Source organism: Malus sylvestris, chromosome 5 (genome assembly GCF_916048215.2).
Source record: "Malus sylvestris chromosome 5, drMalSylv7.2, whole genome shotgun sequence".
Taxonomy (NCBI): domain Eukaryota; kingdom Viridiplantae; phylum Streptophyta; class Magnoliopsida; order Rosales; family Rosaceae; genus Malus; species Malus sylvestris.
In genome coordinates this window covers 37,930,561-37,954,217 of record NC_062264.1, presented here as the reverse complement: position 1 = coordinate 37,954,217, position 23,657 = coordinate 37,930,561, and the positions used below count along the sequence as shown (strand labels likewise).

Below are 23,657 nucleotides of genomic sequence, written 5' to 3'. Positions count from 1 at the left end.
GGTTTTGGGGGGTGGACGAACTGGGTTCGGCTTCTTATTTTTTTTTTTCTTCTTCTTCCTCCTCCTCCTCCTCCTCCTCCTTCTTCTTCTTCTTCTTCCTCGGGGGGACGAACTAGGTTCCTTTTTTTCTTCTTCCTTCTTCTTCTTCTTCTTCTTTCGGGTTTTTTTTTTTGTTTTTTTTTCCTTCTTCTTCTTCTTCTGGGTTTTCTTTTTGTTTTTTTTTGTTCTTCCTCCTTCTTCTTCTTCTTGAGCGTGGAGTCGAAGATGGTGATGGGAGGGTGGGATTTGTTGAAGATGAAGAGGTGGGTGATGGGAGGGTGGGCACGGGTGGGATTTGGGGAAGGTGAAGGTCTTTTTTTTTTTCTAAATAAATAAATAAATATATATATATATATATATTTTATTTCCATGTGAATGACACGTGGCGCCCAATCATTATCCACATGGACGCCACGTTACAGTTAACGGGAGACTTAACAGTTTGACTCACGGATGTATGAGACTGTCCCAAAATTTACACTTTAGGTACGACTCTGAAACGAAAAAAACTTGATGTACTAAATGTTGAAAACCACAAAACATAAGAGTAGTAAACAATTTTTTGCCCAAAAAGTAAAGTAGAAAACCCAACCCCCAAATCCCATTCCCTGCTAGCAACCTTTCCCTTCCCATTTTGCCCGACACCCCACCCAGCTTAGTTCTCTCTCTCTCTTTTTCCCTATTCATGACGGCGCTTGAGATTTGATGATGACATATTTTACTTATTTTAAATTCTATTTTAAAATAAGCTGGGGTGTCGGGTAAATTCTATTTTAAAATAGACTAGATTTGGTCTTTAACTAACTTCTTTTAATTCTATTTTACTTATTTTTTCATAGTTATCTTACCCTTTGAAATGACATATTTGCCCTAAATTTTGAAGGCAATTTGGGTGGAACTCGAAAAACTTAACAGTAGGGTCAAATTGACCACTTAAACATAGTTCAGGATCAATTGGCTGAAAAAATAGTTTAAGGGGAAATTGATACTCACGTGATAGTTGATAGTTTAGGGGGGTTAAATGACAGTTTCTTTCCGGTAGGTATGGAGTGAGGTGGATGCGGTGACTCGTCCACAGAGCCTCTGCAGCTTGCAGGCAGAGAGAAGAGGAGAGATGAAAGAGTCGTGGGTGAGAGAAGAGGAGAGTGGGAAGAGTCGTGCGTTGCAAACGGGATGGAAGGAAAGACGGGAGGGGTAGGATGAGCGAATCAAGCTGGAAGCCATTTCCGCAACAATTAATGGGGAAGGCATGGTTGTGTGCAGTTCGTGGGGTTGGCCGGTCAGGAAGGGGTTACTAAGGGAGGTACGGGAGAGTTTGATTTCTCTGTTTCCTTCCTTTATTTCTCTGTTTCGTCTACTATATCCCCCGGCCATAAAGCACAAAAGCAGTTCTACTCAACACACACACACCCAGACACCTCCACAACTGGCCACCCCACCTCCATTTCAGCTCAGCTTGTAATTACAAGTGACCATGCACTCAAATTGGAGTTTGTTCCAGAGTGGATTGCCATTGTCGGCAGTGGTTACATGGGTCTTGAGTTCAGTGACGTATATACAGCACTTGGGAGTGAGGTATTTCCTTTCTTTCTATTTTCATTTATCTTATGAGTTTTTACAATAATTCTATGTGAAATTTGCTAATTTTATGGGTCAATCAATAACTTCTCTCACGTTTTATTTATTTTAATTTTTCAATACTGTGTTTTTACTATCTAGGAGTTCTTATCTCACAAGGCATCCTAGATTAATCCTAAGTATTTTGTAGGTTACTTTCATTGAAGCTTTAGATCAGCTTATGCCTGGTTTTGATCCTGAGATTGGAAAGTTAGCCCATAGGGTTCTGATTAATCCACGGAAGATTGATTATCAAACTCGGGTATTCGCATCCAAGGTAAGCTGATGATTAACGTTTCTATTAAGTGTTTTCAGGATTTCTGTTTCAGTTTTTCACCTTCTTTGGTCTCTTATAGATCACACCAGCCAAGGATGGGAAACCAGTCACCATTGAACTAATTGATGCAAAGACCAAGGAACCAAAAGAAACTCTTGAGGTAAATAACTGGATCTGTTGCTAATTTATAGATTATAACCTGCTGTGATTCTGTTCTTGAAGTCAGGCATATGTTTAGACTTCCAAATTGATGACTTAGTAGCTTGAGTGCTTGCCTTAAAATTACTATAGGCATAACTGTTACAGTTCATAATTATGAAAGGTTTTTCAAGGCATTTGTGATAGACCATTGTACTCTTTATCTTCTCCTAGGTAGATGCAGTAATAATTGCAATTGGAAGAGCGCCATTCACACAAGGTCTTGGATTGGAGAATGTATGACATCTCAATTAACATTTATTTATTTTTGGAGTATATACAAAGTTATTTTGCAAATTCATGTGATTAAAGTCTGAAAAATACAGTGAAAAAGATGCAACTTTTTTTATGGCAAATGTGCTTAAAGATTTGACATGTTATTGAATATTAGCCATGTAGTTTGAATTGGATATGTGATTGAATGTTAGGTATTTAGTTTGAATTGATTTGGATATGTGGTTTATTTCATTGGAATTTGGATATGTGCTAATTTGAAGAACATGACAAAATATGAAGAACATTATTCAGTATTTGGCCATTAGATAAAACATCAACATAATCTCCCTTGCTTTCACTGATTCTCTGTGATTAAAGTCTGAAAAAATACAGTGAAAAAATGCAAACTTTTGTTGGGAGTGACAATTTTTGGCTTAGTTTTGGATAAAAAAGAATTAGAGTGTTACTTATTAAGTTGAGTTAACAAATTCGCAGCATGCAACAGAGCATATAGGAGAAGTTTTCAAACGAGTTAAGAAGATCCAGTTGAAAAAAGCATACAAGATAGAGAACTGGTACGCTGCTTTGTCTTTGTGTTGGATTTTGATGTTTATGTTTTGCTGCTAAGTAGACTTTATAGTGTTCTAAATCTGTTTTGTAAATGTGTTTAAAGATTGGACATGTTATTGAATATTAGCCATGTAGTTTGAATTGGATATGTGATTAAATATTAGGTATTTAGTTTGAATTGATTTGGATATGTGGTTTATTGAATTGGAATATGGATATGTGCTAATTTGAATTGGATATGTTGAGTTAGAGATGTGCTACTTTGAATTGGATAGGTTGAATTGGAGTGTGCTATATTGATAAATGATGAACTGATGGTTACAGAACACACACGCACACATTCACCAGTCATCACATACTTTGGGGCTGCATAACCATAGGTTCCCATGACTCGCGTCGAAACATGAGTTTTATCACCCTCAGTACCATCTTTCGCAAGTTCGAAATCCGAAAGCTTGGCATTGCATTCCATTTTCAAAAGAGGATACGAGTAGGGAAAGAAATGTAGTTGATGCTCAGTTATTGTCACTCACTGCATCTAATAGGATATTAGATGTTTTGAAGTCACATATGACTGGGTTTTGAACTTCTTCATGAAGAAAGGCAAGACCCTTTGCAGCACCGAGTGCAATTCTCATTCTAATAGACCAGTTCAGTTCCGATCTAAAGGTGAGGTGTTGTTTCCATCACTGGTCAGTGGACACACGTTCTGTGGATCAGTTTGCATGCACGTCGTTTGTTCTTGATTCCATCTTTCAGTTACATCATTGTGATGTCTATAGTTGAATAAGTTTTGTATAGTTATTGACCGAAAAAAAAAAGATAATTTTTTTGGTATATTTAGAACAAAGCGGGAGCCTTGTGCACTGGGTACGACCTTTTTATTTAGAACAAAGCAAAACTTTTAGTAAGTAGAGAAGCCAGATGTGTTGAAGTTGAGTGGTTTCAGCTTCTCCCTTTGGGGCTTTTGCACAATCAAATTTTATATTTTTGTGTCTATCGTCATTTTTTGCAGCTCTAATATTGTGTATTGGCATGGTTAATTCTTTTAAGTGCAGGTTACCCTATAAACGTTACAATTTAGGTCTTTAGTTGTTTGATAGAAAATCGCTTTGATTCATCGTTTCTTATCAGATAGTTTGATCGTTAGGCTCTTATTTCAGACCGTAACTCATTTTGGTTGCCAGCCGATCAAAGACAGAATATATGGAGTGCAAGTTCAGTGCAAATGGAGGCCAAAACGAGTTAGGGGTGAGGATCGGAGATCAAGAAATACCAAAGAGCGACCGTTTTCGTTACCTAGGATCTATCTTGCAAAAGAACGGAGAATTAGATGGAGATCTTAACCATAGAATACAAGCTGGATGGATGAAGTGGAAGAGTGCATCCGGCATGTTGTGTGACCGCCGTATGTCACTGAAGCTCAAGGGAAAATTTTATAGGACGGCGATAAGGCCAGCGATGCTGTATGGCACAGAATGTTGGGCGGTGAAGCATCAACACATACACAAAATGGGTGTAGCGGAGATGAGGATGCTTCGTTGGATGTGTGGGCACACGAGAAAGGATAAGATTAAGAATGAGGTTATCCGGGGTAAAGTAGGAGTAGCCGAAATTGAAGGCAAGATGAGAGAAAATCGGTTACGGTGGTTTGGACATGTGCAACGAAGGCCTACTGACGCTCCGATTAGAAGATGCGACTATGGGACAGAGGTTCAGGGCCGAAGGGGTAGAGGAAGACCTAGGAAAACTTTGGAAGAGACTCTAAGAAAAGATTTAGAGTACTTGGATCTAACGAAGGACATGCACAATGGCGTTCTAAGATTCATATAGCCGATCCCACTCAGTGACTTGGATTTTCCAAGTCTCCAACCGAGAAGTTTTCCTCACTCGGGAAATTAAGGGAACACTACCCCAACCTACATGCTCCACTCAGAAAGCTTCAACATACAAGCTTCAACAAAAGAAAATTCAAAGAACTTAGCGAAGAAGGTTTTGGTGTATTTAACACAATACGTTGAAATGAAGGAAAACTTATTTATTGATATCCCCGATAAGCTACAAATATGTACATATACATGAGTCAAAATAAACAAACAAGAGGGAGCCTTCACAAGGGTTGCTTAGGAGAAGTCTCAGCAGTCGGTAGAGCCCCAGAAAGAGAAGGCACCGGAGGGGGATCATTTGGAGCCTCAGTACTGGACAGAACCCTAGAAGGAGGAGGCATCAGAGGTTGATCATTTGGAGCTTCATTACGCGGTACAGCCCCAGAAGACGAAGGCAATAAATGCTTTTGGAACAAACCCACAAATCTCTGATGATCAAGTAAAACCTGACCATCAGTTTCCTTCATCTGGTCAAGCTTCCTCTTCATGTTTGTAGCATAGTCATGTGCGAGCCGGTGCAACTGTTTATTCTCATGCTTGAGCCCTCTAATCTCCTGTTTGAGACTCATCACCTCAGCCGCCAATGATTCAACTTGGCGGGTTCGAGCAAATAGGCGTTGGGCCATATTAGACACAGAACCTGTACACTGAACACTGAGAGCCAGCGAATCCTTAACAGCTAACTCATCAGACCGTTTGGAAAGTAGTCTGTTATCTTTAGGAGTGAGAAGGTTCCTAGCCACCACCGCAGCAGTCATATCATTCTTCATCACGGAATCCCCAACGGTAAGAGGACCAGTAGGGGAGATGAAGGATGGGCGCCATATGTTGTCTGGAGAAGGCGGGGCTGCCTCTTCAACAAGGTTCAAGTCAAAACGACGGTCGGAGGGGCCAGACATTTTCAAAGGTGTTGAAGAGAGAAGAGGTTGGACAAATCAAGATCTTAGAAGTGCGAGAATGGAGCTTCTACTGGTGGAGATTCAAGTGTGCTTTGAAACTTAATGCCAGCCCCTATAAAAATCTGCACTCGACGGAGCTTCAGAAATCGAAGAGGCGTCTGCTCAGAAATCGAAGAGGCGTTTGCTTTCTCAAAAGCTGGGCTGCTTAGAGACCACGAGGGTTGATCTCAGAAATCGAAGAGGCGTTTGCTTTCTCAAAAGTTAGGCTGCTCAAAGACCACGAAGGCCGATCTCAGAAATCGAAGAGGCGCTCGCTTTCTCAAAAGCTGGGCTCCTCAGAGACCACGAGGGCCGATCTCAGAAATCGAAGAGGCACCTACTTTTCCAGCTTTGTCAGCACCTGTCACACGGACACTCAGCTTTGCGAAAATTATGGGCATTCTGTCGAAGACTTCTGAGGAAGTAGAAAACACATGAATCTTACTGTTCAATCACCCACTTCCCACACGCAACAATAGCTCATGGGTACCACAGATAACTTTGCCAAAGTTCTCTGCCAAAATTGAGCACGTAAAGCTTGCAGCTCCCACTACATCGCTCTGACCAAGAAAGGTAAAAGAATAGCAAAGAAACAGCACTAACAAAGTTTAGACCCATAAATTTTGAAGGTCTAGCTACCATATTATTACCCACAAGGGTAAAGGAACAGTAAAGTACCTGTATGTCAACCTCTGTGCTTCGTGGCAAGGTAGACTAGCAAACATGCCCAACCTTTACTCACACTCGAGAAAACACTCCCAATAAGATTGCTTGCTCCAAAATCGAAGAGGCACCGTCCTCCGAATCTCGAGAGCCAGACTCCCAACATGACTACTTTCTCAAAAATCGAAGAGAGGGTAAAGGAACAGTACCATTGCTGGATAATTGGAAAATCCCTGTGTGTCAACCTCTGTGCTTCGTGGCAAGGTAGACTAGCAAACATGTCCAACCTTTACTCACATTCGAGAAAACACTCCCAACAAGATTGCTTGCTCCAAAATCGAAGAGGCACCGCCCTCCGAATCTCGAGAGCCAGACTCCCAACATGATTGCTTTCTTAAAAATCGAAGATGCATCGTTCTCCGAATCAATCGAAGAGACGCTCGCTTTCTCAAAAGCTGGGCTCTCAGAGACCACGAGGGCCGATCTCAGAAATCGAAGAGGCACCTACTTTTCTAGCCTTGTCAGCACCTGTCACACGCACACTCAGCTTTGCGGAAATTATGGGCATTCTGTCGAAGACTTCTCGAGAGCCAGATACCATAGACCACTTTTTCAAAGTGCTCTGACAGAGTTAAAACATGTGAAGCTGGCAGCTCCCACTACCGTGCTATGACCAAGCAGGGTAATGGAATAACATTACTACTTGTTGTTAGGGAGACTTCTATATATGTCGACCTCCATCCCCAACGAACAGGCAAACCTGCAAAAATGCTCAACCCTTCCTCATATCTGAGAGGGCACTCCCAACGAAGCCTTTCAAAATATTCAGCTTTCTTTCCCCCCGATAATACCTCTGCAAACAAGCTATACTAGAGCAAGAATATCTCATATCATCAGGGTTAAAAGCAAGAGTATCCCATATCATGCTTTTTCCCTGTCTTTTCCTTTGGCCTTGTTTTTACCTGCAAGACAAGGAGAAAGAGAGCAATCAGTCAGCACTTGGAATCAAGCTTCCAGCCAGGAACTGACTGCCTGGAACCCCTTACTTGATTACTTACCTGGCATTGCTCTCGAGTACTCATCTTCAACATCTTATGTTTCCAGGGAAGATACCGCATCTGCTTGAGGAACAGATAGGGCAAGTGCGAAGGATACAAGGAAGCATGTGGAGACAAGAGTAACAGCACACGTGCCGATACATCCATTACTCTGTCAAAAGCAAAAGTATCCCATATCAGCAGGGTCAAACGTACTCTAGATTTGATGGACTTGTTTTGACCCTCAAATTCTTCAGTCGGCTCTGGAGGAAACCAGAAAACCCTCCAGCTCAGTTCAAGAATAAGCCTGTGGAAAGTTACTTCTTCAAAAGCAAAAGTATCCCATATCATCTCTTCTCATTTTTCTTCTCTTTATCCTTCATGCTGCTGCAAGATGGGGAGAAGGTGAACAATCAGCCGGAGCTCTGATTGCTTACCCTGTCTGTCACCTCTTTCAGCAGATCCCCTAGCTCGGCGACTTGGGGGACTCCTACTACATGGTTTGTATCGCGCTTGACCAAGCCTGAAACTACAAGTAAGCTTCAAGTGAAATTGATACATTACCTTGTGCATCTCCACCAGTTAAAGATACCACCCCTGGATGGAGGAAGAGTACTTCCAGAGAAGATGCCACATCTACCTATGAGACAGATAAGGCAAGTCAAGACGATACCACACTCCGATACTTAGAAGTTTCGTGATTACGAGATCATTCTCTCACAATATTTCCTAATGTCATTTGTACTAAATCATTCACTTGTACTCACTAAAGGAGAGCTTGAACCTATGTACTTGTGTAAACCCTTCACAATTAATGAGAACTCTTCTATTCCGTGGACGTAGCCAATCTGGGTGAACCACGTACATCTTGTGTTTGCTTTCCTATCTCTATTCATTTATATACTTATCCACACTAATGACCGGAGCAATCTAGCGAAGATCACAAAAAGCGACCGTTTTTGCTACCTAGGATCTATCTTGCAAGAGAACGGAGAATTAGATGGAGATCTACGAGCTGGATAGATGAAGTGTAAGAGTGCATCCGGCGTGTTATGTGACCGTCGTAGGCCACTGAAGCTCAAGGGAAAATTTTATAGGACGACAATAAGGCCAACGATGTTGTATGGCACAGAATGTTGGACGGTGAAGCATCAACACGTACACAAAATGGGTGTAGCGGAGATGAGGATGCTTCGCGGGATGTGTGGGCACACGAGAAAGGATAAGATTGGGCATGCGGATACCCGAGGTAAAGTAGGAGTAGCCGAAATTGAAGGAAAGATGAGAGAAAATCGGTTCCGGTGATTTGGACATGGGCAAAGAAGGCCGACTGACGCTCCGGTTCGAAGATGTGACTACGGGACAGAGGTTGAGGGCCGAAGAGGTAAAGGAAGACCTAGGAAAACTTTGGAAGAGACTCTAAGAAAAGACTTAGAGTACTTGGATCTAACGGAGGACATGACACAAAACCGAGCGCAATGGCGTTCTAGGATTCATATAGCCGACCCCACTTAGTGGGAAAAGGCTTTGTTGTTGTTGTTGTTGTATTAATAGCTTACCACATGTGGCAGCAGAGTGATTGTGTTAGTAGCTTATGTATACAAGTGAATTCAGATGACACAATGGGTTTGATATTAAAAAAAAGTCTGTTAGTTCAGTTTTTGAATCTTTAAAAACTGTTGAATCAATTTGAATATGTAATTTTATGTTTATTGTTAGGTAAATTGCTATTATTTTCGTTGATAAAAAGTAGAGTTTGGCTGTGTAAATGTGTATAGTTTTATACGTTTCGCTCGGTTCACAATTTGATAATGGCTGAAGTGCATTCTTTAATGAAATGTGTTTCTTTCCTCGATCGTGAATGTCTTTTTGGTGTTTTGCAGATCGAAACAAAGTGAAAGCTTTTGACTGTGAATTTTTCAACAACTGCCTTGCTGCTTTGGTAAAGTCTCAACGTCTTTATAATATCAATTAATTTTGGCTGTAATGTTAGGGTATTGAGTTGAATGCACATGCTACATGGCATAGGTCTAACATGATTAGAACTTTAATATCATGATGTGTGATAGTGGTTTATTGAATTGGAATTTGGATATGTGCTAATTTGAATTGGATATGTTGAGTTAGATATGTGCTACTTTGAATTGGAGCGTGCTATATTGATATATGATGAACTGATGGTTACAGACCACACACGCATGCACTCACCAGTCATCACATACTTTGGGGCTGCATAACCATAGGTTCCCATGATTGCCGTCGAAACATGAGTTTTATCACCCTCAGGACCATCTTTCGCAAGTTAAAAATCCGAAAGCTTGGCATTGTAATCCTAAAATAACACATTCCATTTTCAGAAGAGAATAGGAGTAGGGAAAGAAATGTAGTTGATGCTCAGTTATTGTCATTCACTGCATCTAATAGGATATTAGATGTTTTGAAGTCACGGTATATGACCGGGTTTTGAACTTCTTCATGAAGAAAGGCAAGGCCCTTTGCAGCACCGATTATAATTCTTATTCTAATAGATCACGGAAGAGGCAGGGACTCTGTTACCAAAGATTAATAGGCAACCATAAAATTAAAGGGTAGCCCTTTGGATTTTGACTTTTAACGTGATTCAATATTGGTTAGCAAGATATCATGGAACCAAGATATAGTTAGCTGGCTAATTGAAACCCTAATTATGTAAGACATTTGTACTTGCCTTGGTTGGACAACATTAAGATTACATGGTGATTTGGTGTATTCCTCCAATTACTATAATGGGTGGGATAGGAGGAACCCTATTCACTATATTAAGGGTGTCCCTACTTCCACAAAATGCATGTTCCATTCTAGTCCGCCGATATTTTCTTATTGATTTTATGTTTCCCAGCTTAAAGTTTATTAAGAAACACTTGACTTAACAAATGGTAAGTCCACTTGGTGGATGGCTTACAAGTATACCTTAATGCGCAGGCAAAAAATACTCTCATTTTTTATAAAAAATGTGAACAATATAAATCACGACTTTTAATTGGGTTTACGAAATAAAAGTCATACAAAGGTTACTACACGTACAAACTTTATATATATCGCAAAAGAAAATAAAAGGTATTCATTCCACAGACAGTCTACATAAAACATTCCCCCAAGGCATTAAGGCAATTAGGAGATACGACAATAATCTTGCAGAATGCAAGTCCACTGCTAGCTAGACATATTTCATGCATTAACAGCCCTGCAGTTCTTTCTGATAAACTCTGTTGTAATCTATGTGTGTTGCTAATGAAAGAAGATAAAGGTTTAGCCATTATCCTTAATGGTCCCTGAAACTCAGATCCGTGTCGATGGGTACTTTCACTTGCTATGCATGCGGTGATAATTGTGGCTGATGCTGTTATGATGTGTTCAGGATTGGGTTACCCTTGGTAGAGCATAGTTAAACTTTGGGGAGCTTGATAGTGCCATTCAAAGCTTCGACAGAGCATTAGCCATCAAGTTATTGTTTCACCTTTCAAGAAATTATAATCTGTAGTTCTCAACTCTTCTTACGCTGTTTTCTGATGCGTCTTTGAGCCACTGACCTTAGGTTGGGTCTGATACTGCAATATTATGTGCTAATCTAATAAACCTGCAACTTATTCGTCTTCGTCATGAGTAATTTTTGGTTTTTTCATTGAAATAGGGATTTAGTGGATGATTGTTTTTAACGCATATTAGTTAAAATGAGTTAAGCATTGGGTGCCAATCCCATGTCTGCAAATCACAGTACCCTAAGGAAAAAACAGTGTCTGCACGATCTGTAATACATGTTCAAGCAAGAATCTTTTCCCAAACTATAAAGCTTACATTTCAAAACGTGTAGAGGATGTGCCATTGTCATCTTACGGTCTTTATTTTTTGTTTTGTTGGGTGATGTAGTTTGATCGAATCAGTTTGAATTGAATAATCCTTGAAGTGACAAGAAGGAACTGACTAAGCAACTAATAATTCTTAATTACTTACGTGTTTTCATTTTAATTTATGATTTGATTGGCCCTTTCTTATATAAATTTCGAGCTCCATAATTGTTGGACCATGGATATGTTATGAGTGCTGATTAGCGTATGTGTGTAAATATAGTGTATGGGTGTTAAGTACTTCAGATGTTATTGACGGTCTCAGAAGAGAAGGGGCATCCCCTTCTTCTTCTACTTTTTCTTTTCTCGCTTTCGATCCTACATTTGTTTTGTCTTCATTCGTTGCAAATGTGTTTGTATTTTGAATTTATTTTATCCTGATTACTGAAAAGATGTTGTGATCTCTTAAGAGTTCAATGGAAGCACTTGAATTGATTGTGTGAATTTTATGATAAATTATGAAGTTTTGGGTTTGAATCTTTGTTTGGTGATTGGAGATTGATTTCTCTGTTTCTTCATTGCCGATTCAGTTGCTCCAATGGCTTCATCGGAGAAGGTTGTGCCTGCTGTTGGTATGCTTGCTGTCGTTTCTCACATTGTTAATTGTTTATTAATTTTGTTGATTTGATTAACGGTACAAGCATATCTTTATTTATGTTAGTATCTTGATTTGCTTAACAGGTCAAGCATATCTTTTCTGTGTTTATTATTTCATTGGTGTTTAATTTTATTTGAATTTCTTAATTTGTTCAAAGGATGCTTTAGGTAGTATCCACTTTCTATGTTTTTTTGTTAACTGCTAAAATAGGTGTCTGCCGTACATGACATATATTTTGCCATCTTAACTATAAGGGCAAAATATGTGTGAACTGCATGTTGCTTTGGTTTCTTCTGTTTTTTATGCAAACAAAAGATTTTTGGCAACCACGTGTTTGTGATAAAAAACGTTAAGTTTCGTTCTACTAATTGTACAATGTCTTTACATGTTGGCTCAGTTGAATGTATATAAAAGCTAAGTTGCTTATTTTATCGACTTCATTTACTCATGTATCATCCGTTTGTTTGTTCATAGTTTTGTTAAATTTATTCAACTTAAATGTGTTTTATTCATCTGATTACGCCTGAAATACTAGTTCCCGCAACAACGTGCGGGCGTATATTCTAGTCTACTCCAAAATTGAGGAAGGATTTACTGTTCATTCAACTACAGTTAAATTTTTGCCCATCGATTTCACCTTATTTACAAGAAATCCATCAGATTTGGGCTGGGTTGGAAGGGTAATTATTAGAACTTAGAAAGGTAATTTTGTTCGTAGGGTATGGGACGGATTGGTCCTTGACTTCACCTTATTTACAAGAAACCCATCAGATTTGAGCTGGGTTGGGAAGGTAATTCTTAAAAGTTAGGAGGGGAATTTTGTCTCTGAATAGATTTCAAAATATTTACGATTTTACCAGGATGCTGCTTTCCTGAATGGATTTCTTCCTCTCTCATCAGCTCTCTCTCTTTTCATTTCATCTTCTTTCCAAAACAAAAAAATAAAAACCCTAGCTACTCAAGTTTCTCTCAACCCTAACCGCCCCTCATCTTTCTCTCTTCACTCATCATTTCGATGAACTCCTTTCACACTGCCTTTATTTTTCTGTCTATTGTTTCCGTCTTTGTGTCGGCGATCATCTGCTGCTGTTTTTGTTGCTGAAATAGTCTTCTGCTCCTACTAATGTCTTTGGTTCGAAACCCTTAGTTGGTTACAAGTTTTTGTCATTTTCAATTTCATCGAAATTCATTTTTTTCCTCGCGTGATCTAGCATCTTCTGGTGATTTTAAGGTCTTTTTCAATGTGCCTAATTTAATTTCTTTTTTTTTTTGTGGTTTTCGATTTGCAGGTGGATGTTTGAATTTTTTCTTCTTCTGTGATTTTGGGGGTTATGTCTCTGTGCTACGATTTTGCGTGTGGTTGTCTAATTTGATTCGGTTTTTGCTTTCAGGAAACGATGCTCGAGAGGAATCATCGCCACCAATGGAACTTGTAGACTTGGACTATCAAATTCTCACTCAACCCGAGTGGTGCCGGTGCTGAGAAGCTCACCGAGAGCAGGCCCTGTACCGCCGCTGTCATCTCCACTGTTTGGAGAAATCCATCGGAGAAGATAAGGACTCCATCTTCTCCAAATTATCACTGATTATTTAATATTTTATTATTGCATCTTTAATAATTCCTGACCACTACATTCATTATTTAAATGTTAGAGTGAAACTTTAATCATTCATGGCAGGGTACAAATACAGAGTGTAATATACACCCACTATCTCACTGTCTGGAAAAACTCACGAAGAAGATAAGAGCATCTGTATCTTCTTTACAGTTCATTGTTTAATATTAGTTAAATTACATTTTACCCCCTTAGGTTTGGGGTCGATTTCAATTCCTTACAACATCTTTAAAACATTTCACTTTCATACCTCAAGTACTATTTTATTTCAATTTCATACAATCGTTAAAAAGATCTGTTAAGTTAATCGTTAAGTGATGATGTGGCAAATATGAGGTCCTTATTTGTCCTGACGCGACTGCCACATGGATAAACACTTAATAAAAAAATTAAAATATTAGAATAATTAATTAAAGAAAAATTAAAAATTAAAAAAAAAAAGAAAAAAAAAAACCAAAAGTCTTCTTTGTCTTCCCCACCCCTTCCCCCCATAGGAGCCCATCCCCCAACACCCAGCCCCTTCTCCTATCCCCTATCCCCATCCCCATCCCCTTCTCCAATTCGTCATCACCTGAGCCTCCCCGCAACCTTCAATCTCCATCTTGCTCCAGATCCGTCAATCTTTATCCCAGAAGCCAAAAACTGGAAAAGTTCCAAATTTTCCCACACTCAAAAGAACACAAAGAAATCCAAACATTTCGTACCCATTTTCTCTCAATTTCCCTCTAACCAAACACACCCTGTTATCTTTCGAAAGAATATGCAAAGCCTACCCATTCAATTTCAAATCCACAAAAACCCAGCAAAACTAAAAAACCAAAAAACTAAAATATCCAAAATTTTCCCCTCACCCACTATCATTTTCTCAACAACCAAACACAACCCAGAATCCCAAATACATATAAAATAAAATAAAAAAGTCTTTCAAATCAAAATTCACCTGCAACAACCCTCAAAAATGCTCTTCGGACTCTCGTATCAATTTGCTCCGAAACCTTCATCTGAACTCTCACGAGCTCCCAAATTGTCCTCGTCCGCTTACTCCTTCCCTGGCTCACTGTGTCACTGCCACCAAGTCTCCTGCCAGACGACGACCTTGACATCTGAAGCAACGACATGAGCAAAGTCAGAGCACTCATGTCGGTCTTCTCGGACTTTGGGATGTAGGTGAGAGGTTTGGGCTCGGAGATCCGGCATGCTCTGATTAAGATCTCATAGACAGTTTCCCGGAGCTTCGAGTCTGAGAAAGAAAAGGGCTCGAAATTAGGGATTTGAAGAGTGCAATTTACCTTAAGTTGAGTGAGATTAGGGTTTTTGTATAGACGCACCGTAGCTTCAATCGAATTCTTGAGACGGTTTGGATTCCGAGTGTGAGATGTGAAGAGGGAGGGTTGGGTTTCTGGGTGGAGATAAGGAAGGGGAGGTGAAGAGAATGTGGGAGATGGAGGTGAATCGGGGGAATGGTTTCTGGGTTTCAGTTTTTTTTTTAATAGGATAAATTATTATAATATTTTAAATGCATTTTTTTAATATGATAAATTATTATAATATTTTAAATGCATAAAAAATTATTTTTTTCACCATGTGGCACAAACTTGGCGACTACGTGGCACAAATGTGGCAGCCACATCAGCTCTTAACGGATCAATGGATGAAAAATGTAACAAATGTATAAAATTGAAATAAAATAGTACTTGAGGTATGAAAGTGAAATGTTTTAAATATGTTGTAAGGAATTGAAATCGACCCAAATACTGAGAGGGTAAAATGTAATTTAACCTTTAATATTTTATTATTATGTTGACCTAAAACATATCACATCACATACCATTTTATTATTTTAATCCATTAGACACATGGGTAGGCTGATCACATTCACCTAAAACCTTCTTTAATCCGTACACCCACTCCATCATTTTGAGTATTATTGTATTATTGCAACGACAATTTACAAGAATAAGCAATACTAGGGGGGCGTTTACTAATCCGTAATCAGATTGAAGTGAATTGAATTGAGGAGGAATCGGATTGAGAATGAAACAAAATTAGATTCTTGTTAAAGTTGTTTACTATACTAGCTGGAATCAGAGTAAAAATGATATTGATTTCATATAACTTGTTTACTAATTTACTGGAATCAGAATTAAAACTAGCTTGATTACTAAACTACCCTTGTATAACATAATTTTTTTCATGCTAGTTAATGAAATTTAATTTTATATCATATTAATAAATTTCATCACTGAAGATTTTGTGTTAATAAAAACTAAAAAGTATAGTTATTTAATAAAAAATAAAAATATTATACAATCCTCATCCCACCCTTTACCCAGATGCATCCTCATCCATTCCCACCCCTTTGTTATTTGATAAAAAAAAACTCTTTCTTCTTCCCAATCTTCATCATCCTCATTCCACCCCTTTGCCCAAATGCATCCTTAACCTTTCCTTTCCCAACTACCCTCTCACTTGTTCAGATGCATAGACCCCACGCCTTCCCCTTTCATTATGATCACTTCTCTTTCTCGTCTTTTCTTTTCCAACAGCCCTCCCACTTGTCCAGATGCACAAACCTTCACGACGCCTCCTATCTTCCTCAATCAATTATTGTTTTCGTCAATAGGGTCTGCTGGTAGTGAAGTTGTAGATTATTTTGTAATAAGCAAAATTATAGGAGGGCAATCTTGGAAGAAAAGTTGTATTCCAGATGGCCTCCAATATCCGGAACTCAAATACTAGCTAAATTTAGAGAATCCCACTCCGCCAATTTCAAGAGTCCAATTCCGGAATTGGGTGCGGGCCCCACACGTAAGCTGATTCCTACCCAACTAGTAAACACATGAATCCATCGAAGAGCGTGCAATTCCATTACTGGCCCCTCCATTCCTCTTTAGTAAACACGCCATAGACACTACAAGAATAAGCATTTCTGATTAAATTATTATTTTTGATAAACCCATTTAGAATCTGATTTGGGTTTTGTCTGGATTCCAGGGTAAAAACCGTGAAACTTAAAGATGGTTTGATCTGGGTTTTCCAAGTAAGTTCTGCATGAAAGTGTTGGCTGCTGCTGCTCCGCTCCCTCAACGCTCATTTTTTACACATCGCATCGTCGATCCGATCCCCGCTCCAATCCGCCAAACAGGTTCGTCCCCCGTCCCAAATCCCTAATTCGTATTGTTTATTTTTGTCCGAATTTTGATCTGATTTTTTTTTTCATATTTCAAGTAAATCATTTGTTATTCTTCCTCATCTCTAGCAGTGCTTTCACTGAAATTTTCAGTTCTTAGATCGTATTTTGTATATGATTTTTGTTTGCGTTCAGTGTGATTTTGTGTGAAAGAATCAAGGGTTATTTAGATATAAGCCCATGCAACACTTATTTCTTTGACAAAAACCTATCTCGTTTTAAACATCCAAATAAAACCTAAATTTGAAATAAATTGCCATGTAAACAAATAAATACCTATTATTTTCAAAATATTTACAATTGTGCCACAACACCCTAATTATGTTGATGAATTTAATTACCACCATAATTATAGCAAATAAGTGCTTTATTATTACAAAAGCATCTACTTTATACTTGTCTTACCATCATCTGTTTGTTCCATTTCTTTTATTTGTTTGACAATCATTGTAGGTAAATTATTTTGCATGTATACATTAGACACATTTTGTTGTTATTATATCTGTGTGAAATAAATTACCTATATTTTTAAGTAGAAAAAATGTTATTAATTAACTGTGAATCAATTGGCTAAAAACATCCTTTTATTTTGTAGGTAAATAATTTTGCATGTATTAATTTATTACATATACTAGGCACATTTGTTATTATATGTGTTGTTTGCAATCAATCAACATTCATTTATTAAGTAGGTAAATTACAAAAGTATCCACTTTATACTTGTTTCACCATCATCTGTTCCATTTCTTATATTTGTTTGACAATCATTGTAGGTAAATTATTTTGCATGCATACATTAGGCACATTTTGTTATTATTATATCTGTGTGAAATAAATTACCTATATTTTTAAGTAGAATATAGGTAATTAATTAACTTTGAATCAATTGGCTAAAAACGTCCTTTTATTTTGTAGGTAAATTATTTTGCATGTATTATTACATATGTTAGGCACGTTTTGATATTATTATATATATGTGTATGCAAATAGCTTAAATAACTTTTGAATCAAACAATATTTATTTATTTATTACGTAGGTAAATTATTTTGCATGTATTATTTTACATGGAACTTATATTGTTATTTTATGTATGTAAAATATTGGTAATTTTGAATAAAATAACATTTGTATATTTGTGAAAAAATGCTAATTTACTTGTTACAATTATTTGAAAAGGAAAAAAATGCTCATTTTTACATAAATGTGAAAACAACTATATAAGGAAACAAAACTCTAATGTCATGTAATTTTTGTTATTAATATGCATTGAAATCATGACACTCAAAATTTTCTTTTCCAAATGTGCATAAACATTTCAAAACGTTTAATTGAATTAAATAATATAAAATAAATGTAGATAACAAGTAATAAACCCAAAGTCAATAATATTAGGGGTAATTTAGACATCTAAAAATACCAATTTTGCCAAGTCATACTTAATTATGGATATTGCTTAGTTGGAGCCTAGTCATTGGGTTTTTATTAGAAAATTTTACAATTGGGGGTTTTAGTTAATGAAAATTGAATTCCTCTACTTCTGCAATTTATGAACTTTCATTTATAAAACACTTGATTAATTTATTATTATGTGATTTACTGCCTAATCTTTGTATTGGTTCAGATTTTGGGGCAGAGGATCCGCCCCGCCACATCGGCAAAGAGGGGTTTCGCATCTTCAGCGAAAGAGGTAATCTGACGCCTACCATCATCTAATCTTTGGCATTTATAATCCATGCGATTGCTTAACAAAAAAATTGTGTTTTTTACTTTTTGAGAAGATTTATATTTGTATAAAATATAAATCTTATAAACATTCTACCCATTGTTTAGTTTAACGAATTTTGTAGTGTTAGTTTTGCACCATTCCAATTTGCCTTTGATTGGATAAATAATAGCATTGTTTAGCTAATTTGCAAATTTCCTCATATTCCTAAGTTAGCATTTTTAGTCAAAAATTTTAGATTTTACAGATTTTTCCAGTTCAGGATGATAAAAATTTAGGGCTTTGATTTGTTGATGTGATTTCCACGTACTCTGAATTCAAATAGAAATGCAAGGATATATTAGATGTGTGAGTAAATTTTCAGTCTATATTTGTTTAACCCTTAACGATACGTGAATTATTGATTGATAATTTGATAATATGTATGCTATTATTGATTAATAAAAATTAGTTTGTTAATTTGTTGGGCTTGGTTGTTTTGGCATGTTGATGTTATAAAGCTCCATTTTATAGTTAGGTTGAAGATCATGTTAATAGAATTTTTTTTTGGTTGGTTCGGATCGGGCAATTCCAAAGGCCCTGCCATCGAGGTTAGTCTGAAGCGATTCCTATCTTATTGACTTATTGCATGTCAAAATCTGTTTCAAATTTGTGATTTAATATAATTGGGCTTTAGAAAGAAAAAAAATTCTTGATTTTGTCTAATCCAATTGAGTGATTAGAAAACATTTCATCAAATTTCTGGGTTCCTGGGGGGTTCTGAATCTTGATGTTGAGAGAGCTTGGTTGCTTTAATTGCTAATGAAATTAGCTTCTAAACATTCATAATTTGCTTTTTTATTTTCGTTCTATATTTTCTTTGAGTTCAGATATATTTGTTTTTTTTTTTGTGATATATTGCTGATGCCAAAATATCATATTTACAAGGACAAAGATAGCAAGGTTCTAAATCAAATTTTTATACTGGTTCTACTGTTGGGTTCACTATCAATAAAAGGCACATGAATTATGGTATTGATTTTAGAGCATTTGATTTCTCAGATTGTCTTCATATATCGAATGTTATCTGAATTTAATTGTAGTTAATTTGTCAAAGTTTGTTATTGTTTAGCTTTTTCAAATGGTAGCCTTAGTATTTGCCCAGTATTTTTTGTGAATTCCAAACTTTGCTTATAATTAAGGTACGTAAAAGCTGCCAATTGGATTTGTTCCCCAGATGATAATGGCATACCTATATAATGGTTGTTCTTTTGCTTTGATGTAGAAGTAAGAAAATTGTTTTGCCCCTTATGTATCCTGCTTCTTTCTGTCCGTGTGTTCTTTGTTCAAAGTTTGGTTGGTTGTTAAACTTGCTCTGCTGTAGAAGAGTTAATTTCTGGTAGGCAGATGATTATAGTGTTGTTCCTATTATGCGGAAGCAACGCGGCATCGCTAGGATCAATCTCATTGGCTGCAGCCAATTGCTCTCGCTTGCACTCTGCTCTATAACCCCACGGATTGGCAGGTTCCCAGCCCTCTGGCGCCATAGTTTTTCTCAAAGGCGACAAAACCTCATTCCTCGATCGGTCAATACAACAAACACTACCATCCCCTTCTCGAATGCATGATTCTAGCAGGAAAACCTTCCTTGCAATGTTTTCGAACAACATATGATGATCAGCGATGGTAGGCAAAGAGGTAGCCGCTTGAGTAATCTCCAAACAATAATCATCATGATGGTCACTGGGTACGACCTTTTTAGACTTGAGGCATTGGGCAAAAATATCTGAAACACAGTCGTGCAAGAAGGGGTAATCAGTGTCGCACCTCTGAGCCGCTTTGTTGGCCGTGTGGATCGCCTTCCTCCTCAACAATAATTCACTTGCCTTTGACTTGGCATGTTTTTCCTTTACCTTCACCATTCTGTTTGAATCCACCTCCTCCCTCGTCTTCCCAGTAAATTTCAAGTGAGCTTCGCCCCGTAAAACCTGCGAGAGAATGCAGGGAAGGTCTAGGATGTCCGAAGGAGCCGGAAATTGGCACGAGATTGTAGGCAAGGGTTTTTAGGGTGGTTCTGGTGGAGCCAAACCGCCGCCGTGAAGAAAGCTTCGTCTTGGTTGTGTTTTCCACCGTCGTCGCGTCTATCTATGAAGTTGCAGATGAGTTTGATGGTTGTTAGAGGATTGTGTGACCAGGCCGAGGGAAGCACTTGGTTCATTAGAGTTTCATGGAATTCCACAGTCGACATGGCGTCCTGTCCCTTGGCGCAGTGGAAGTACAGATCAACGAAGGGGTTATTGATGTTGTGGAAGCCTAATTGGGGTTGTTTGAATTTGAACTGCTCGGGCGGCATGGAGGGGGCGGAGGCAGAACAATTCTTGTGAATTGCGGCCAAACGACCTTGGTTCGGCATGCTTCTAGAATCGATAATCACTAGCATGAATGCCCGCGTTTTGATGCGGATTTTCAAACCATGAATAGTATTCATTGAAAAATTAACTGAAAATGCTACAAGAATACAATCGCATTCTTAAATGTAGCAATTCAGACCACACATTTTACATAAGTAACGCTCACAAAACCACACATTTACACAATTATCTCCAAATGAAAGAAAAAGCAAGAGATAGGTGAATTGATCAGCAGTTCAATTTACATTGCTACTCTCTTGTAACTTATTAGAGCTTCTTTGCAGATCAATCACAGTGATTTCTTCATTGCTTTGACCAGATATTTCTATAGTTCTACTCTAGTAGTCCAGTTGACAGAACAAATAGCAAGTGCGATTCGCTGCTTTAAATGTGTTGTAAAGTTAATACCACCAACTTAGGGTGGCAATTGATTCTTGTAATAACATAGTATAAAAGTAAAGGTATGGATAAAAAAGAAAATGCGTCCTTTGAAACATATAGAACAAACCTGAAATTCAACGAATTGTTCTTTTACAAAGCGCAACACCAGCTCCAACATCCCCAAGAAGCACCTGAAGAAGAACATCAAACATCACTGTTGTGGTCACAACATGCAATACCCAAAGAAAAATAATTTAAGAAAAAATAAACCTATTCATCACACAATGCTAAAATACCTATTCATGACATAATGCTAAAATACATATGGCTACATATCCATAATTCCTATGTTTACGGAGCATCTTTCGATAAATCACAACCTTCATTTTAAAATGAACTTTTGTAATTGTATTTTGCTTGTGAGTATGTTCTTGGTTAAAATTTAGCATTCTAGCATTTACTTATATGATATCATATAGCAAGAAAGCTATGAGACCCGAGTCACAGTATATTGTATTCTCGGAGACCCTCAAAATACCAGAGCTAGACCGAGATAAACAACACGAAAGAGTAAAACTTCTGCTTTACATGTACACTGACATTTGCATGTGCAGAGCTCTCTTTCCTCCTTTCTTTTCTTCCTCACCCTTCGGTTCTTTCTCCTTAATCTAAGGAGATTGTTGTTTTGTTGTTAGTGGTTGCCATGATCATCGCATTCAAATCAACTTCAGTTAATATAATTAATTTTAATAATTGTAATAGGAAGTAATGATTATGTTCAACCTTTGGGTCAACATTTGTAGGCTATATCTACAAAAAAAGTACTAAAAAGGTTTAAACACAAAACCCCCAAAATTAGAAAATCAAAATATAATTTACTACCCATTTTCTCCCGTTTTTCTCTCACCCTCCATTTTTGCAAATCACCCGCCTCCCTCTCTCCCTATATACTCCCTACCTCTCTCATAATATCAAAACTCCCAAACCCAATTTAGTGCCTCATTACCTAGTTTTTTTTGTATATCTTTTTCAACTAAACCCTAAACAATCCACTGCTGAAAGCAACATAACGTCCACTTTACAGATTTTTGTGGAACCACTTTGCAGGTTTTGTGGAACGACTTTGCAGGTTTTGTGGAACTACTTTGCAGGTTTTGTGGAACCACTTTAAAAATTCAAATCTTTAAGCACCTGATGATCAGATTTACTGGAAATTCAAAACTTCAATAGGTATCTATCCTTATCACAGATATGTAGTTTTAAAAATAAAACCAAAAGGATTAATTCCAATTAACAAATACTTGAAAACTACCATAGTAATATTGATTAATTAAACTACTTTTTAAATATACCCAGCCAGGTAACTTTTGGGTTTGACAAAAAATTTAAACCTACGAATGAATATATCAAAATCAATTTGTAAGTATGATAAAAGTCCCTATGACAGTATCAAAGCAACCATAATCACAAAGAAGTTAAGAGATTACTTTCTGATTATCAAAACCACTACTGGATTTATGCAGACACAAAATCTCACAATATTATTACCACGACCTTATGTATATCAAGTATCCTGAGCTTGAGCAAGAGGCTAATGTTAAGTGGAAGAAAATGGTGGAGGTCTGCTCAAAGCAGGGGAAGCTGAATGTCACATCCCGGCCCGAGACTGATCATTTTCCGGGCCCGCTCCACCACCGTAGCACAATATTGTTCGCTTTGGGCTTACCATTTCCTCACAGTTTTGTTTTTGGGAACTCACGAGCAACTTGGGAACTCACGAGCAACTTCCTAGTAGGTCACCCATCCTGGGAGTGCTCTGACATCATTCTCGCTTAACTTCGGAGTTCCTACAGAACTCGAAGCCAATGAGCTCCCATAAGGCCTTGTGCTAGGTAGGGATGAGAATATACATTTAAGGATCACTCCCCTGGGCGATGTGGGATGTTACAATCCACCCCCCTTAGGGGCTCGACGTCTTCGTCGGCACACCACGACCAGGGTTAGGCTCTGATAGCAAATTGTCACATCCCGGCCCGGGACGAATCATTTCCCGAGCCCGCTCCACCACCGTAGCACGATATTGTCCACTTTGGGCTTACCATTCCCTCACGATTTTGTTTTTGGGAATTCACGAGCAACTTCCCAGTAGGTCATCCATCCTGGGAGTGCTCTGGCATCTTTCTCGCTTAACTTCGGAGTTCCTAGAGAACCCGAAGCCATTGAGCTCCCAAAAGGCCTCGTGTTAGGTAGGGATGGGAATATACATTTAAGGATCACTCCCCTGGGCGATGTGGGATGTTACACTGAAAAATTGGTTGGCTGTGTGATGTCGACAACACCTTGTCGGCGGGTTTGGCTTTAGGGCTTTTGTTGCCTCAATTGAGTGACGAGCCATGGAAGGGAAATGTGGTCACCTAAAGCAAAAACCCTCAG

General features: G+C 38.0%; 1 protein-coding gene, 2 long non-coding RNA genes and 1 pseudogene across 5 annotated transcripts; 3 read left to right on the top strand and 1 right to left on the bottom strand.

Annotated features, from left to right (window-relative positions):
* Nucleotides 1-1,253: 1,253 nt before the first annotated feature.
* LOC126620828 (dihydrolipoyl dehydrogenase 2, chloroplastic-like) lies at nt 1,254-13,685 on the top strand. Of its 3 annotated transcripts, none has more exons than XM_050289155.1 (7): nt 1,254-1,342; nt 1,808-1,933; nt 2,013-2,093; nt 2,306-2,368; nt 2,843-2,922; nt 9,325-9,383; nt 13,315-13,685. In XM_050289155.1, coding segments are annotated over exons 1-6 (405 nt in total). In that variant the 5' UTR covers nt 1,254-1,288; the 3' UTR covers nt 9,326-9,383; nt 13,315-13,685. The 3 variants fall into 3 exon arrangements, with proteins under 3 accessions (XP_050145112.1, XP_050145111.1, XP_050145110.1); XM_050289154.1 differs by lacking the exon at nt 13,315-13,685 and adding an exon at nt 10,839-10,991; XM_050289153.1 differs by lacking the exons at nt 9,325-9,383; nt 13,315-13,685 and having other exon boundaries at nt 2,843-3,375.
* Nucleotides 13,686-15,325: 1,640 nt separating this feature from the next.
* Nucleotides 15,326-16,888, top strand: LOC126620859 (uncharacterized). Its single transcript, XR_007622697.1, has 3 exons — nt 15,326-15,527; nt 16,458-16,684; nt 16,865-16,888. It is a non-coding gene; the product is annotated as an uncharacterized LOC126620859 (long non-coding RNA).
* A 2,933-nt stretch (nt 16,889-19,821) lies between these two features.
* On the bottom strand, nt 19,822-20,856 carry LOC126622868 (uncharacterized; annotated as a pseudogene).
* A 1,223-nt stretch (nt 20,857-22,079) lies between these two features.
* On the top strand, nt 22,080-22,428 carry LOC126620858 (uncharacterized). The gene is made up of 2 exons (XR_007622696.1): nt 22,080-22,331; nt 22,376-22,428. It is a non-coding gene; the product is annotated as an uncharacterized LOC126620858 (long non-coding RNA).
* The last annotated feature ends 1,229 nt before the right edge of the window (nt 22,429-23,657 follow it).